This window comes from Oncorhynchus nerka, unplaced genomic scaffold (assembly GCF_034236695.1).
Source record: "Oncorhynchus nerka isolate Pitt River unplaced genomic scaffold, Oner_Uvic_2.0 unplaced_scaffold_1010, whole genome shotgun sequence".
NCBI classification, from domain to species: Eukaryota; Metazoa; Chordata; class Actinopteri; order Salmoniformes; family Salmonidae; genus Oncorhynchus; species Oncorhynchus nerka.
Window position 1 is genome coordinate 122,071 of NW_027040289.1, and position 17,630 is coordinate 139,700.

The 17,630-nt window shown below is 49.0% G+C and overlaps 1 protein-coding gene across 2 annotated transcripts in view; it reads right to left on the reverse strand.

Annotated features, from left to right (window-relative positions):
• si:dkey-163f14.6 (uncharacterized) overlaps window positions 1-17,630 on the reverse strand; it is a 38,821-nt gene that overhangs the window by 9,507 nt on the left and 11,684 nt on the right. Inside the window, exon 4 of one of the 2 annotated variants that reach the window (XM_065016358.1) lies at window positions 15,152-15,274. The exons of the other annotated variant lie outside the window; for it this stretch is intronic. Coding sequence (XP_064872430.1) covers window positions 15,152-15,274 — 123 coding nt within the window. The remainder of the gene's footprint in view (window positions 1-15,151; window positions 15,275-17,630) is intronic. 2 annotated transcript variants of the gene reach the window in all.

Consider the following 17,630-nt stretch of genomic DNA (forward strand, 5'->3'; position numbering starts at 1 on the left):
CTGTGGATAGAAGACATCTTGACTAGTCAGAGACTGTGGAGGAAGACATCTTGGCTAGTCAAAGACTGTGGACAGAAGACATCTTGACTAGTCAGAGACTGTGGACAGAAGACATCTTGACTAGTCAGAGACTGTGGAGGAAGACATCTTGGCTAGTCAGAGACTGTGGAGGAAGACATCTTGGCTAGTCAGAGACTGTTGACAGAAGACATCTTGGCTAGTCAGAGACTGTGGACAGAAGACATCTTGACTAGTCAGAGACTGTGGACAGAAGACATCTTGACTAGTCAGAGACTGTGGAGGAAGACATCTTGGCTAGTCAGAGACTGTGGAGGAAGACATCTTGGCTAGTCAGAGACTGTGGAAGAAGACATCTTGGCTAGTCAGAGACTGTGGACAGAAGACATCTTGGCTAGTCAGAGACTGTGGACAGAAGACATCTTGGCTAGTCAGAGACTGTGGACAGAAGACATCTTGACTAGTCAGAGACTGTGGATAGAAGACATCTTGACTAGTCAGAGACTGTGGAGGAAGACATCTTGGCTAGTCAAAGACTGTGGACAGAAGACATCTTGACTAGTCAGAGACTGTGGACAGAAGACATCTTGGCTAGTCAGAGACTGTGGACAGAAGACATCTTGACTAGTCAGAGACTGTGGAGGAAGACATCTTGGCTAGTCAGAGACTGTGGAGGAAGACATCTTGGCTAGTCAGAGACTGTGGACAGAAGACATCTTGGCTAGTCAGAGACTGTGGAGGAAGACATCTTGGCTAGTCAGAGACTGTGGACAGAAGACATCTTGGCTAGTCAGAGACTGTGGACAGAAGACATCTTGACTAGTCAGAGACTGTGGACAGAAGACATCTTGACTAGTCAGAGACTGTGGACAGAAGACATCTTGACTAGTCAGAGACTGTGGAGGAAGACATCTTGGCTAGTCAGAGACTGTGGAGGAAGACATCTTGGCTAGTCAGAGACTGTGGAGGAAGACATCTTGGCTAGTCAGAGACTGTGGACAGAAGACATCTTGGCTAGTCAGAGACTGTGGACAGAAGACATCTTGACTAGTCAGAGACTGTGGACAGAAGACATCTTGACTAGTCAGAGACTGTGGAGGAAGACATCTTGGCTAGTCAGAGACTGTGGAGGAAGACATCTTGGCTAGTCAGAGACTGTGGAGGCAGACATCTTGGCTAGTCAGAGACTGTGGACAGAAGACATCTTGGCTAGTCAGAGACTGTGGACAGAAGACATCTTGACTAGTCAGAGACTGTGGACAGAAGACATCTTGACTAGTCAGAGACTGTGGAGGAAGACATCTTGGCTAGTCAGAGACTGTGGAGGAAGACATCTTGGCTAGTCAGAGACTGTGGAGGAAGACATCTTGGCTAGTCAGAGACTGTGGAGGCAGACATCTTGGCTAGTCAGAGACTGTGGACAGAAGACATCTTGGCTAGTCAGAGACTGTGCACAGAAGACATCTTGACTAGTCAGAGACTGTGGACAGAAGACATCTTGACTAGTCAGAGACTGTGGAGGAAGACATCTTGGCTAGTCAAAGACTGTGGACAGAAGACATCTTGACTAGTCAGAGACTGTGGACAGAAGACATCTTGACTAGTCAGAGACTGTGGAGGAAGACATCTTGGCTAGTCAGAGACTGTGGAGGAAGACATCTTGGCTAGTCAGAGACTGTTGACAGAAGACATCTTGGCTAGTCAGAGACTGTGGACAGAAGACATCTTGACTAGTCAGAGACTGTGGACAGAAGACATCTTGACTAGTCAGAGACTGTGGAGGAAGACATCTTGGCTAGTCAGAGACTGTGGAGGAAGACATCTTGGCTAGTCAGAGACTGTGGAAGAAGACATCTTGGCTAGTCAGAGACTGTGGACAGAAGACATCTTGGCTAGTCAGAGACTGTGGACAGAAGACATCTTGGCTAGTCAGAGACTGTGGACAGAAGACATCTTGACTAGTCAGAGACTGTGGATAGAAGACATCTTGACTAGTCAGAGACTGTGGAGGAAGACATCTTGGCTAGTCAAAGACTGTGGACAGAAGACATCTTGACTAGTCAGAGACTGTGGACAGAAGACATCTTGGCTAGTCAGAGACTGTGGACAGAAGACATCTTGACTAGTCAGAGACTGTGGAGGAAGACATCTTGGCTAGTCAGAGACTGTGGAGGAAGACATCTTGGCTAGTCAGAGACTGTGGACAGAAGACATCTTGGCTAGTCAGAGACTGTGGAGGAAGACATCTTGGCTAGTCAGAGACTGTGGACAGAAGACATCTTGGCTAGTCAGAGACTGTGGACAGAAGACATCTTGGCTAGTCAGAGACTGTGGACAGAAGACATCTTGACTAGTCAGAGACTGTGGACAGAAGACATCTTGACTAGTCAGAGACTGTGGAGGAAGACATCTTGGCTAGTCAGAGACTGTGGAGGAAGACATCTTGGCTAGTCAGAGACTGTGGAGGAAGACATCTTGGCTAGTCAGAGACTGTGGACAGAAGACATCTTGGCTAGTCAGAGACTGTGGACAGAAGACATCTTGACTAGTCAGAGACTGTGGACAGAAGACATCTTGACTAGTCAGAGACTGTGGAGGAAGACATCTTGGCTAGTCAGAGACTGTGGAGGAAGACATCTTGGCTAGTCAGAGACTGTGGAGGAAGACATCTTGGCTAGTCAGAGACTGTGGACAGAAGACATCTTGGCTAGTCAGAGACTGTGGACAGAAGACATCTTGACTAGTCAGAGACTGTGGACAGAAGACATCTTGACTAGTCAGAGACTGTGGAGGAAGACATCTTGGCTAGTCAGAGACTGTGGAGGAAGACATCTTGGCTAGTCAGAGACTGTTGACAGAAGACATCTTGGCTAGTCAGAGACTGTGGACAGAAGACATCTTGGACTGGACAGAAGACATCTTCAGTCAGAGACTGTGGAGGAAGACATCTTGGCTAGTCAGAGACTGTGGAGGAAGACATCTTGGCTAGTCAGAGACTGTGGAGGAAGACATCTTGGCTAGTCAGAGACTGTGGAGGCAGACATCTTGGCTAGTCAGAGACTGTGGACAGAAGACATCTTGGCTAGTCAGAGACTGTGCACAGAAGACATCTTGACTAGTCAGAGACTGTGGACAGAAGACATCTTGACTAGTCAGAGACTGTGGAGGAAGACATCTTGGCTAGTCAGAGACTGTGGAGGAAGACATCTTGGCTAGTCAGAGACTGTGGACAGAAGACATCTTGACTAGTCAGAGACTGTGGAGGAAGACATCTTGGCTAGTCAGAGACTGTGGAGGAAGACATCTTGGCTAGTCAGAGACTGTGGACAGAAGACATCTTGGCTAGTCAGAGACTGTGGAGGAAGACATCTTGGCTAGTCAGAGACTGTGGACAGAAGACATCTTGGCTAGTCAGAGACTGTGGACAGAAGACATCTTGACTAGTCAGAGACTGTGGACAGAAGACATCTTGACTAGTCAGAGACTGTGGACAGAAGACATCTTGACTAGTCAGAGACTGTGGAGGAAGACATCTTGGCTAGTCAGAGACTGTGGAGGAAGACATCTTGGCTAGTCAGAGACTGTGGAGGAAGACATCTTGGCTAGTCAGAGACTGTGGACAGAAGACATCTTGGCTAGTCAGAGACTGTGGACAGAAGACATCTTGACTAGTCAGAGACTGTGGACAGAAGACATCTTGACTAGTCAGAGACTGTGGAGGAAGACATCTTGGCTAGTCAGAGACTGTGGAGGAAGACATCTTGGCTAGTCAGAGACTGTGGAGGCAGACATCTTGGCTAGTCAGAGACTGTGGACAGAAGACATCTTGGCTAGTCAGAGACTGTGGACAGAAGACATCTTGACTAGTCAGAGACTGTGGAGGAAGACATCTTGGCTAGTCAGAGACTGTGGAGGAAGACATCTTGGCTAGTCAGAGACTGTGGAGGAAGACATCTTGGCTAGTCAGAGACTGTGGAGGCAGACATCTTGGCTAGTCAGAGACTGTGGACAGAAGACATCTTGGCTAGTCAGAGACTGTGCACAGAAGACATCTTGACTAGTCAGAGACTGTGGACAGAAGACATCTTGACTAGTCAGAGACTGTGGAGGAAGACATCTTGGCTAGTCAGAGACTGTGGAGGAAGACATCTTGGCTAGTCAGAGACTGTGGACAGAAGACATCTTGACTAGTCAGAGACTGTGGAGGAAGACATCTTGGCTAGTCAGAGACTGGAGGAAGACATATTGGCTAGTCAGAGACTGTGGACAGAAGACATCTTGGCTAGTCAGAGACTGTGGAGGAAGACATCTTGGCTAGTCAGAGACTGTGGAGGAAGACATCTTGGCTAGTCAGAGACTGTGGACAGAAGACATCTTGGCTAGTCTGAGACTGTGGACAGAAGACATCTTGACTAGTCAGAGACTGTGGAGGAAGACATCTTGGCTAGTCAGAGACTGTGGAGGAAGACATCTTGGCTAGTCAGAGACTGTTGACAGAAGACATCTTGGCTAGTCAGAGACTGTGGACAGAAGACATCTTGACTAGTCAGAGACTGTGGACAGAAGACATCTTGACTAGTCAGAGACTGTGGAGGAAGACATCTTGGCTAGTCAGAGACTGTGGAGGAAGACATCTTGGCTAGTCAGAGACTGTGGAGGAAGACATCTTGGCTAGTCAGAGACTGTGGACAGAAGACATCTTGGCTAGTCAGAGACTGTGGACAGAAGACATCTTGGCTAGTCAGAGACTGTGGACAGAAGACATCTTGACTAGTCAGAGACTGTGGATAGAAGACATCTTGACTAGTCAGAGACTGTGGAGGAAGACATCTTGGCTAGTCAAAGACTGTGGACAGAAGACATCTTGACTAGTCAGAGACTGTGGACAGAAGACATCTTGACTAGTCAGAGACTGTGGAGGAAGACATCTTGGCTAGTCAGAGACTGTGGAGGAAGACATCTTGGCTAGTCAGAGACTGTTGACAGAAGACATCTTGGCTAGTCAGAGACTGTGGACAGAAGACATCTTGACTAGTCAGAGACTGTGGACAGAAGACATCTTGACTAGTCAGAGACTGTGGAGGAAGACATCTTGGCTAGTCAGAGACTGTGGAGGAAGACATCTTGGCTAGTCAGAGACTGTGGAAGAAGACATCTTGGCTAGTCAGAGACTGTGGACAGAAGACATCTTGGCTAGTCAGAGACTGTGGACAGAAGACATCTTGGCTAGTCAGAGACTGTGGACAGAAGACATCTTGACTAGTCAGAGACTGTGGATAGAAGACATCTTGACTAGTCAGAGACTGTGGAGGAAGACATCTTGGCTAGTCAAAGACTGTGGACAGAAGACATCTTGACTAGTCAGAGACTGTGGACAGAAGACATCTTGGCTAGTCAGAGACTGTGGACAGAAGACATCTTGACTAGTCAGAGACTGTGGAGGAAGACATCTTGGCTAGTCAGAGACTGTGGAGGAAGACATCTTGGCTAGTCAGAGACTGTGGACAGAAGACATCTTGGCTAGTCAGAGACTGTGGAGGAAGACATCTTGGCTAGTCAGAGACTGTGGACAGAAGACATCTTGGCTAGTCAGAGACTGTGGACAGAAGACATCTTGACTAGTCAGAGACTGTGGACAGAAGACATCTTGACTAGTCAGAGACTGTGGACAGAAGACATCTTGACTAGTCAGAGACTGTGGAGGAAGACATCTTGGCTAGTCAGAGACTGTGGAGGAAGACATCTTGGCTAGTCAGAGACTGTGGAGGAAGACATCTTGGCTAGTCAGAGACTGTGGACAGAAGACATCTTGGCTAGTCAGAGACTGTGGACAGAAGACATCTTGACTAGTCAGAGACTGTGGACAGAAGACATCTTGACTAGTCAGAGACTGTGGAGGAAGACATCTTGGCTAGTCAGAGACTGTGGAGGAAGACATCTTGGCTAGTCAGAGACTGTGGAGGCAGACATCTTGGCTAGTCAGAGACTGTGGACAGAAGACATCTTGGCTAGTCAGAGACTGTGGACAGAAAACATCTTGACTAGTCAGAGACTGTGGACAGAAGACATCTTGACTAGTCAGAGACTGTGGAGGAAGACATCTTGGCTAGTCAGAGACTGTGGAGGAAGACATCTTGGCTAGTCAGAGACTGTGGAGGAAGACATCTTGGCTAGTCAGAGACTGTGGAGGCAGACATCTTGGCTAGTCAGAGACTGTGGACAGAAGACATCTTGGCTAGTCAGAGACTGTGCACAGAAGACATCTTGACTAGTCAGAGACTGTGGACAGAAGACATCTTGACTAGTCAGAGACTGTGGAGGAAGACATCTTGGCTAGTCAGAGACTGTGGAGGAAGACATCTTGGCTAGTCAGAGACTGTGGATAGAAGACATCTTGACTAGTCAGAGACTGTGGAGGAAGACATCTTGGCTAGTCAGAGACTGGAGGAAGACATATTGGCTAGTCAGAGACTGTGGACAGAAGACATCTTGGCTAGTCAGAGACTGTGGAGGAAGACATCTTGGCTAGTCAGAGACTGTGGAGGAAGACATCTTGGCTAGTCAGAGACTGTGGACAGAAGACATCTTGGCTAGTCAGAGACTGTGGACAGAAGACATCTTGACTAGTCAGAGACTGTGGACAGAAGACATCTTGACTAGTCAGAGACTGTGGAGGAAGACATCTTGGCTAGTCAGAGACTGTGGAGGAAGACATCTTGGCTAGTCAGAGACTGTGGAGGCAGACATCTTGGCTAGTCAGAGACTGTGGACAGAAGACATCTTGGCTAGTCAGAGACTGTGGACAGAAGACATCTTGACTAGTCAGAGACTGTGGAGGAAGACATCTTGGCTAGTCAGAGACTGTGGAGGAAGACATCTTGGCTAGTCAGAGACTGTGGAGGAAGACATCTTGGCTAGTCAGAGACTGTGGAGGCAGACATCTTGGCTAGTCAGAGACTGTGGACAGAAGACATCTTGGCTAGTCAGAGACTGTGACAGAAGACATCTTGACTAGTCAGAGACTGTGGACAGAAGACATCTTGACTAGTCAGAGACTGTGGAGGAAGACATCTTGGCTAGTCAGAGACTGTGGAGGAAGACATCTTGGCTAGTCAGAGACTGTGGATAGAAGACATCTTGACTAGTCAGAGACTGTGGAGGAAGACATCTTGGCTAGTCAGAGACTGGAGGAAGACATCTTGGCTAGTCAGAGACTGTGGACAGAAGACATCTTGGCTAGTCAGAGACTGTGGAGGAAGACATCTTGGCTAGTCAGAGACTGTGGAGGAAGACATCTTGGCTAGTCAGAGACTGTGGACAGAAGACATCTTGGCTAGTCTGAGACTGTGGACAGAAGACATCTTGACTAGTCAGAGACTGTGGAGGAAGACATCTTGGCTAGTCAGAGACTGTGGAGGAAGACATCTTGGCTAGTCAGAGACTGTTGGAAGACATCTTGGCTAGTCAGAGACTGTGGACAGAAGACATCTTGGCTAGTCAGAGACTGTGGACAGAAGACATCTTGACTAGTCAGAGACTGTGGAGGAAGACATCTTGGCTAGTCAGAGACTGTGGAGGAAGACATCTTGGCTAGTCAGAGACTGTGGAGGAAGACATCTTGGCTAGTCAGAGACTGTGGACAGAAGACATCTTGGCTAGTCAGAGACTGTGGACAGAAGACATCTTGGCTAGTCAGAGACTGTGGACAGAAGACATCTTGACTAGTCAGAGACTGTGGATAGAAGACATCTTGACTAGTCAGAGACTGTGGACAGAAGACATCTTGACTAGTCAGAGACTGTGGAGGAAGACATCTTGGCTAGTCAGAGACTGTGGAGGAAGACATCTTGGCTAGTCAGAGACTGTGGAAGAAGACATCTTGGCTAGTCAGAGACTGTGGACAGAAGACATCTTGGCTAGTCAGAGACTGTGGACAGAAGACATCTTGGCTAGTCAGAGACTGTGGACAGAAGACATCTTGACTAGTCAGAGACTGTGGATAGAAGACATCTTGACTAGTCAGAGACTGTGGAGGAAGACATCTTGGCTAGTCAGAGACTGTGGAGGAAGACATCTTGGCTAGTCAGAGACTGTGGACAGAAGACATCTTGGCTAGTCAGAGACTGTGGACAGAAGACATCTTGACTAGTCAGAGACTGTGGACAGAAGACATCTTGACTAGTCAGAGACTGTGGAGGAAGACATCTTGGCTAGTCAGAGACTGTGGAGGAAGACATCTTGGCTAGTCAGAGACTGTGGAGGAAGACATCTTGGCTAGTCAGAGACTGTGGACAGAAGACATCTTGGCTAGTCAGAGACTGTGGACAGAAGACATCTTGACTAGTCAGAGACTGTGGAGAAGACATCTTGGCTAGTCAGAGACTGTGGAGGAAGACATCTTGGCTAGTCAGAGACTGTGGAGGAAGACATCTTGGCTAGTCAGAGACTGTGGAGGCAGACATCTTGGCTAGTCAGAGACTGTGGACAGAAGACATCTTGGCTAGTCAGAGACTGTGGCACAGAAGACATCTTGACTAGTCAGAGACTGTGGACAGAAGACATCTTGACTAGTCAGAGACTGTGGAGGAAGACATCTTGGCTAGTCAGAGACTGTGGAGGAAGACATCTTGGCTAGTCAGAGACTGTGGATAGAAGACATCTTGACTAGTCAGAGACTGTGGAGGAAGACATCTTGGCTAGTCAGAGACTGGAGGAAGACATATTGGCTAGTCAGAGACTGTGGACAGAAGACATCTTGGCTAGTCAGAGACTGTGGAGGAAGACATCTTGGCTAGTCAGAGACTGTGGAGGAAGACATCTTGGCTAGTCAGAGACTGTGGACAGAAGACGCTAGTCTGAGACTGTGGACAGAAGACATCTTGGCTAGTCAGAGACTGTGGACAGAAGACATCTTGACTAGTCAGAGACTGTGGAGGAAGACATCTTGGCTAGTCAGAGACTGTGGAGGAAGACATCTTGGCTAGTCAGAGACTGTTGACAGAAGACATCTTGGCTAGTCAGAGACTGTGGACAGAAGACATCTTGACTAGTCAGAGACTGTGGACAGAAGACATCTTGACTAGTCAGAGACTGTGGAGGAAGACATCTTGGCTAGTCAGAGACTGTGGAGGAAGACATCTTGGCTAGTCAGAGACTGTGGAGGAAGACATCTTGGCTAGTCAGAGACTGTGGACAGAAGACATCTTGGCTAGTCAGAGACTGTGGACAGAAGACATCTTGGCTAGTCAGAGACTGTGGACAGAAGACATCTTGACTAGTCAGAGACTGTGGATAGAAGACATCTTGACTAGTCAGAGACTGTGGACAGAAGACATCTTGACTAGTCAGAGACTGTGGAGGAAGACATCTTGGCTAGTCAGAGACTGTGGAGGAAGACATCTTGGCTAGTCAGAGACTGTGGAAGAAGACATCTTGGCTAGTCAGAGACTGTGGACAGAAGACATTTTGGCTAGTCAGAGACTGTGGACAGAAGACATCTTGGCTAGTCAGAGACTGTGGACAGAAGACATCTTGACTAGTCAGAGACTGTGGATAGAAGACATCTTGACTAGTCAGAGACTGTGGAGGAAGACATCTTGGCTAGTCAAAGACTGTGGACAGAAGACATCTTGACTAGTCAGAGACTGTGGACAGAAGACATCTTGACTAGTCAGAGACTGTGGAGGAAGACATCTTGGCTAGTCAGAGACTGTGGAGGAAGACATCTTGGCTAGTCAGAGACTGGAGGAAGACATCTTGGCTCGTCAGAGACTGTGGAGGAAGACATCTTGGCTATTCAGAGACTGTGGACAGAAGACATCTTGGCTCGTCAGAGACTGTGGAGGAAGACATCTTGGCTAGTCAGAGACTGTCGAGGAAGACATCTTGACTAGTCGGAGACTGTGGAGGAAGACATCTTGGCTAGTCAGAGACTGTGGAGGAAGACATCTTGACTAGTCGGAGACTGTGGAGGAAGACATCTTGGCTAGTCAGAGACTGTGGAGGAAGACATCTTGACTAGTCAGAGACTGTGGAGGAAGACATCTTGACTAGTCGGAGACTGTGGAGGAAGACATCTTGGCATAGTCAGAGACTGTGGAGGAAGACATCTTGACTAGTCGGAGACTGTGGAGGAAGACATCTTGGCTAGTCAGAGACTGTGGAGGAAGACATCTTGGCTAGTCAGAGACTGCGGAGGAAGACATCTTGGCTAGTCAGAGACTGTGGAGGAAGACATCTTGGCTAGTCAGAGACTGTGGAGGAAGACATCTTGGCTAGTCAGAGACTGTGGAGGCAGACATCTTGGCTAGTCAGAGACTGTGGACAGAAGACATCTTGGCTAGTCAGAGACTGTGGACAGACGACATCTTGACTAGTCAGAGACTGTGGACAGAAGACATCTTGACTAGTCAGAGACTGTGGAGGAAGACATCTTGGCTAGTCAGAGACTGTGGAGGAAGACATCTTGGCTAGTCAGAGACTGTGGACAGAAGACATCTTGACTAGTCAGAGACTGTGGAGGAAGACATCTTGGCTAGTCAGAGACTGGAGGAAGACATCTTGGCTAGTCAGAGACTGTGGACAGAAGACATCTTGGCTAGTCAGAGACTGTGGAGGAAGACATCTTGGCTAGTCAGAGACTGTGGACAGAAGAGATCTTGGCTAGTCAGAGACTGTGGACAGAAGACATCTTGGCTAGTCAGAGGCTGTGGAGGAAGACATCTTGGCTAGTCAGAGACTGTGGAGGAAGACATCTTGGCTAGTCAGAGACTGTGGACAGAAGACATCTTGGCTAGTCAGAGACTGTGGAGGAAGACATCTTGGCTAGTCAGAGACTGTGGACAGAAGACATCTTGGCTAGTCAGAGACTGTGGAGGAAGACATCTTGGCTATTCAGAGACTGTGGACAGAAGACATCTTGGCTCGTCAGAGACTGTGGAGGAAGACATCTTGGCATAGTCAGAGACTGTGGAGGAAGACATCTTGACTAGTCGGAGACTGTGGAGGAAGACATCTTGGCTAGTCAGAGACTGTGGAGGAAGACATCTTGGCTAGTCAGAGACTGCGGAGGAAGACATCTTGGCTAGTCAGAGACTGTGGAGGAAGACATCTTGGCTAGTCAGAGACTGTGGAGGAAGACATCTTGGCTAGTCAGAGACTGTGGAGGCAGACATCTTGGCTAGTCAGAGACTGTGGACAGAAGACATCTTGGCTAGTCAGAGACTGTGGACAGACGACATCTTGACTAGTCAGAGACTGTGGACAGAAGACATCTTGACTAGTCAGAGACTGTGGAGGAAGACATCTTGGCTAGTCAGAGACTGTGGAGGAAGACATCTTGGCTAGTCAGAGACTGTGGACAGAAGACATCTTGACTAGTCAGAGACTGTGGAGGAAGACATCTTGGCTAGTCAGAGACTGGAGGAAGACATCTTGGCTAGTCAGAGACTGTGGACAGAAGACATCTTGGCTAGTCAGAGACTGTGGAGGAAGACATCTTGGCTAGTCAGAGACTGTGGACAGAAGAGATCTTGGCTAGTCAGAGACTGTGGACAGAAGACATCTTGGCTAGTCAGAGGCTGTGGAGGAAGACATCTTGGCTAGTCAGAGACTGTGGAGGAAGACATCTTGGCTAGTCAGAGACTGTGGACAGAAGACATCTTGGCTAGTCAGAGACTGTGGAGGAAGACATCTTGGCTAGTCAGAGACTGTGGACAGAAGACATCTTGGCTAGTCAGAGACTGTGGAGGAAGACATCTTGGCTATTCAGAGACTGTGGACAGAAGACATCTTGGCTCGTCAGAGACTGTGGAGGAAGACATCTTGGCTAGTCAGAGACTGTGGAGGAAGACATCTTGACTAGTCGGAGACTGTGGAGGAAGACATCTTGGCTAGTCAGAGACTGTGGAGGAAGACATCTTGGCTAGTCAGAGACTGTGGAGGAAGACATCTTGGCTAGTCAGAGACTGTGGACAGAAGACATCTTGGCTAGTCAGAGACTGTGGACAGAAGACATCTTGACTAGTCAGAGACTGTGGACAGAAGACATCTTGACTAGTCAGAGACTGTGGACAGAAGACATCTTGACTAGTCAGAGACTGTGGAGGAAGACATCTTGGCTAGTCAGAGACTGTGGAGGAAGACATCTTGGCTAGTCAGAGACTGTGGAGGAAGACATCTTGGCTAGTCAGAGACTGTGGACAGAAGACATCTTGGCTAGTCAGAGACTGTGGACAGAAGACATCTTGACTAGTCAGAGACTGTGGACAGAAGACATCTTGACTAGTCAGAGACTGTGGAGGAAGACATCTTGGCTAGTCAGAGACTGTGGATGAAGACATCTTGGCTAGTCAGAGACTGTGGAGGAAGACATCTTGGCTAGTCAGAGACTGTGGAGGCAGACATCTTGGCTAGTCAGAGACTGTGGACAGAAGACATCTTGGCTAGTCAGAGACTGTGGACAGAAGACATCTTGACTAGTCAGAGACTGTGGACAGAAGAGATCTTGGCTAGTCAGAGACTGTGGACAGAAGACATCTTGGCTAGTCAGAGACTGTGGAGGAAGACATCTTGGCTAGTCAGAGACTGTGGAGGAAGACATCTTGGCTAGTCAGAGACTGGAGGAAGACATCTTGGCTAGTCAGAGACTGTGGACAGAAGACATCTTGGCTAGTCAGAGACTGTGGAGGAAGACATCTTGGCTAGTCAGAGACTGTGGACAGAAGAGATCTTGGCTAGTCAGAGACTGTGGACAGAAGACATCTTGGCTAGTCAGAGACTGTGGAGGAAGACATCTTGGCTAGTCAGAGACTGTGGAGGAAGACATCTTGGCTAGTCAGAGACTGTGGACAGAAGACATCTTGGCTAGTCAGAGACTGTGGAGGAAGACATCTTGGCTAGTCAGAGACTGTGGACAGAAGACATCTTGGCTAGTCAGAGACTGTGGAGGAAGACATCTTGGCTATTCAGAGACTGTGGACAGAAGACATCTTGGCTCGTCAGAGACTGTGGAGGAAGACATCTTGGCTAGTCAGAGACTGTGGAGGAAGACATCTTGACTAGTCGGAGACTGTGGAGGAAGACATCTTGGCTAGTCAGAGACTGTGGAGGAAGACATCTTGGCTAGTCAGAGACTGTGGAGGAAGACATCTTGGCTAGTCAGAGACTGTGGACAGAAGACATCTTGGCTAGTCAGAGACTGTGGACAGAAGACATCTTGACTAGTCAGAGACTGTGGACAGAAGACATCTTGACTAGTCAGAGACTGTGGACAGAAGACATCTTGACTAGTCAGAGACTGTGGAGGAAGACATCTTGGCTAGTCAGAGACTGTGGAGGAAGACATCTTGGCTAGTCAGAGACTGTGGAGGAAGACATCTTGGCTAGTCAGAGACTGTGGACAGAAGACATCTTGGCTAGTCAGAGACTGTGGACAGAAGACATCTTGACTAGTCAGAGACTGTGGACAGAAGACATCTTGACTAGTCAGAGACTGTGGAGGAAGACATCTTGGCTAGTCAGAGACTGTGGATGAAGACATCTTGGCTAGTCAGAGACTGTGGAGGAAGACATCTTGGCTAGTCAGAGACTGTGGAGGCAGACATCTTGGCTAGTCAGAGACTGTGGACAGAAGACATCTTGGCTAGTCAGAGACTGTGGACAGAAGACATCTTGACTAGTCAGAGACTGTGGACAGAAGACATCTTGACTAGTCAGAGACTGTGGAGGAAGACATCTTGGCTAGTCAGAGACTGTGGAGGAAGACATCTTGGCTAGTCAGAGACTGTGGAGGAAGACATATTGGCTAGTCAGAGACTGTGGAGGCAGACATCTTGGCTAGTCAGAGACTGTGGACAGAAGACATCTTGGCTAGTCAGAGACTGTGCACAGAAGACATCTTGACTAGTCAGAGACTGTGGACAGAAGACATCTTGGCTAGTCAGAGACTGTGGAGGAAGACATCTTGGCTAGTCAGAGACTGTGGAGGAAGACATCTTGGCTAGTCAGAGACTGTGGACAGAAGACATCTTGGCTAGTCTTAGACTGTGGAGGAAGACATCTTGGCTAGTCAAAGACTGTGGACAGAAGACATCTTGACTAGTCAGAGACTGTGGACAGAAGACATCTTGACTAGTCAGAGACTGTGGAGGAAGACATCTTGGCTAGTCAGAGACTGTGGACAGAAGACATCTTGACTAGTCAGAGACTGTGGATAGAAGACATCTTGACTAGTCAGAGACTGTGGAGGAAGACATCTTGGCTAGTCAAAGACTGTGGACAGAAGACATCTTGACTAGTCAGAGACTGTGGACAGAAGACATCTTGACTAGTCAGAGACTGTGGAGGAAGACATCTTGGCTAGTCAGAGACTGTGGAGGAAGACATCTTGGCTAGTCAGAGACTGGAGGAAGACATCTTGGCTCGTCAGAGACTGTGGAGGAAGACATCTTGGCTAGTCAGAGACTGTGGACAGAAGACATCTTGGCTCGTCAGAGACTGTGGAGGAAGACATCTTGGCTAGTCAGAGACTGTGGAGGAAGACATCTTGACTAGTCGGAGACTGTGGAGGAAGACATCTTGGCTAGTCAGAGACTGTGGAGGAAGACATCTTGACTAGTCGGAGACTGTGGAGGAAGACATCTTGGCTAGTCAGAGACTGTGGAGGAAGACATCTTGACTAGTCAGAGACTGTGGAGGAAGACATCTTGACTAGTCGGAGACTGTGGAGGAAGACATCTTGGCATAGTCAGAGACTGTGGAGGAAGACATCTTGACTAGTCGGAGACTGTGGAGGAAGACATCTTGGCTAGTCAGAGACTGTGGAGGAAGACATCTTGGCTAGTCAGAGACTGTGGAGGAAGACATCTTGGCTAGTCAGAGACTGTGGAGGAAGACATCTTGGCTAGAGCACAAACACAACACTGACTAGGGGTTTTGGGCTCATAAAGTTAAATACTTATTTCTACCACAAAGCATGGTACATGTGTAGTAGCTCTTGCACCAGTTGTTTCAGTGAAACACATCCCTTGAGTACTTGCGTTACTTGCTACGGCTTTAGCGCAATGGGTGAACACTGTCTGGTGTCCCTGGGTTCAAACACACGTCTCTCACCTCGATTGATTGTTTGACTGACCTCTACAGGTACGGTGATCCTCTAACAGGATGAAGCCTGGTGTGCAGTGACACTGAGCTTGTTCCTGGTTCACACTACACAGCTGGGAACAGCCTCCGTTGTTCAGGGCGCAGGGGGTCACCTCTAGGGTTAGAGGTCAGAGGTTAGAGATGGGGGAGTCAGTGTCTCATGTCTGTATTACATTTTTTTGTGTATATCCTGTCTGTATATCCTGTCTGTCTGTATGGTCTGTCTGTATATTCTGTATATTGTCTGGTAACATTTCACCAGATCAAATGTTTGGTACATGTAAATGTGCTTGGTGATTAAAGGTGATTGGGACTCTTTATAGGACTATAGCAGGTGTGCAGGCTGTATGTGTTATGATAGAGCTGGAATAAAGACCCTGCAGGAGGGTTACTCTCCAGGAGTAGGGCTGGAATAAAGACCCTGCAGGAGGGTGACTCTCCAGGAGTATGGCTGGAATAAAGACCCTGCAGGAGGGTAGTTCTCCAGGAGTAGGGCTGGAATAAAGACCCTGGAGGAGGGTTACTCTCCAGGAGTAGGGCTGGAATAAAGACCCTGCAGGAGGGTGACTCTCCAGGAGTAGGGCTGGAATAAAGCCCCTGCAGGAGGGTGACTCTCCAGGAGTAGGGCTGGAATAAAGACCCTGGAGGAGGGTTACTCTCCAGGAGTAGGGCTGGAATAAAGACCCTGCAGGAGGGTGACTCTCCAGGAGTAGGGCTGGAATAAAGACCCTGCAGGAGGGTGACTCTCCAGGAGTAGAGCTGGAATAAAGACCCTGCAGGAGGGTGACTCTCCAGGAGTAGGGCTGGAATAAAGACCCTGCAGGAGGGTGACTCTCCAGGAGTAGGGCTGGAATAAAGACCCTGCAGGAGGGTGACTCTCCAGGAGTAGGGCTGGAATAAAGACCCTGCAGGAGGGTGACTCTCCAGGAGTAGGGCTGGAATAAAGACCCTGCAGGAGGGTTACTCTCCAGGAGTAGGGCTGGAATAAAGACCCTGCAGGAGGGTTACTCTCCAGGATTAGGGTTGGAATAAAGACCCTGCAGGAGGGTGACTCTCCAGGAGTAGGGCTGGAATAAAGACCCTGCAGGAGGGTGACTCTCCAGGAGTAGGGCTGGAATAAAGACCCTGGAGGAGGGTTACTCTCCAGGAGTAGGGCTGGAATAAAGACCCTGGAGGAGGGTTACTCTCCAGGAGTAGGGCTGGAATAAAGACCCTGGAGGAGGGTGACTCTCCAAGAGTAGGGCTGGAATAAAGACCCTGCAGGAGGGTGACTCTCCAGGAGTAGGGCTGGAATAAAGACCCTGCAGGAGGGTGACTCTCCAGGAGTAGGGCTGGAATAAAGACCCTGCAGGAGGGTGACTCTCCAGGAGTAGGGCTGGAATAAAGACCCTGCAGGAGGGTGACTCTCCAGGAGTAGGGCTGGAATAAAGACCCTGCAGGAGGGTGACTCTCCAGGAGTAGGGCTGGAATAAAGACCCTGCAGGAGGGTGACTCTCCAGGAGTAGGGCTGGAATAAAGACCCTGCAGGAGGGTTACTCTCCAGGAGTAGGGCTGGAATAAAGACCCTGCAGGAGGGTTACTCTCCAGGAGTAGGGCTGGAATAAAGACCCTGCAGGAGGGTGACTCTCCAGGAGTAGGGCTGGAATAAAGACCCTGGAGGAGGGTTACTCTCCAGGAGTAGGGCTGGAATAAAGACCCTGCAGGAGGGTGACTTTCCAGGAGTAGGGCTGGAATAAAGACCCTGCAGGAGGGTGACTCTCCAGGAGTAGAGCTGGAATAAAGACCCTGCAGGAGGGTGACTCTCCAGGAGTAGGGCTGGAATAAAGACCCTGCAGGAGGGTGACTCTCCAGGAGAGGGCTGGAATAGGGCTGGAATAAAGACCCTGCAGGAGGGTTACTCTCCAGGAGTAGGGCTGGAATAAAGACCCTGCAGGAGGGTTACTCTCCAGGATTAGGGTTGGAATAAAGACCCTGCAGGAGGATTACTCTCCAGGAGTAGGGCTGGAATAAAGACCCTGCAGGAGGGTTACTCTCCAGGATTAGGGTTGGAATAAAGACCCTGCAGGAGGGTGACTCTCCAGGAGTAGGGCTGGAATAAAGACCCTGCAGGAGGGTGACTCTCCAGAGTAGGGCTGGAATAAAGACCCTGCAGGAGGGTGACTCTCCAGGAGTAGAGCTGGAATAAAGACCCTGCAGGAGGGTGACTCTCCAGGAGTAGGGCTGGAATAAAGACCCTGCAGGAGGGTGACTCTCCAGGAGTAGGGCTGGAATAAAGACCCTGCAGGAGGGGGTTACTGGAATCTCCAGGAGGGTCCAGGGCTGGAATAAAGACCCTGCAGGAGGGTTACTCTCCAGGATTAGGGTTGGAATAAAGACCCTGCAGGAGGGTGACTCTCCAGGAGTAGGGCTGGAATAAAGACCCTGCAGGAGGGTGACTCTCCAGGAGTAGGGCTGGAATAAAGACCCTGGAG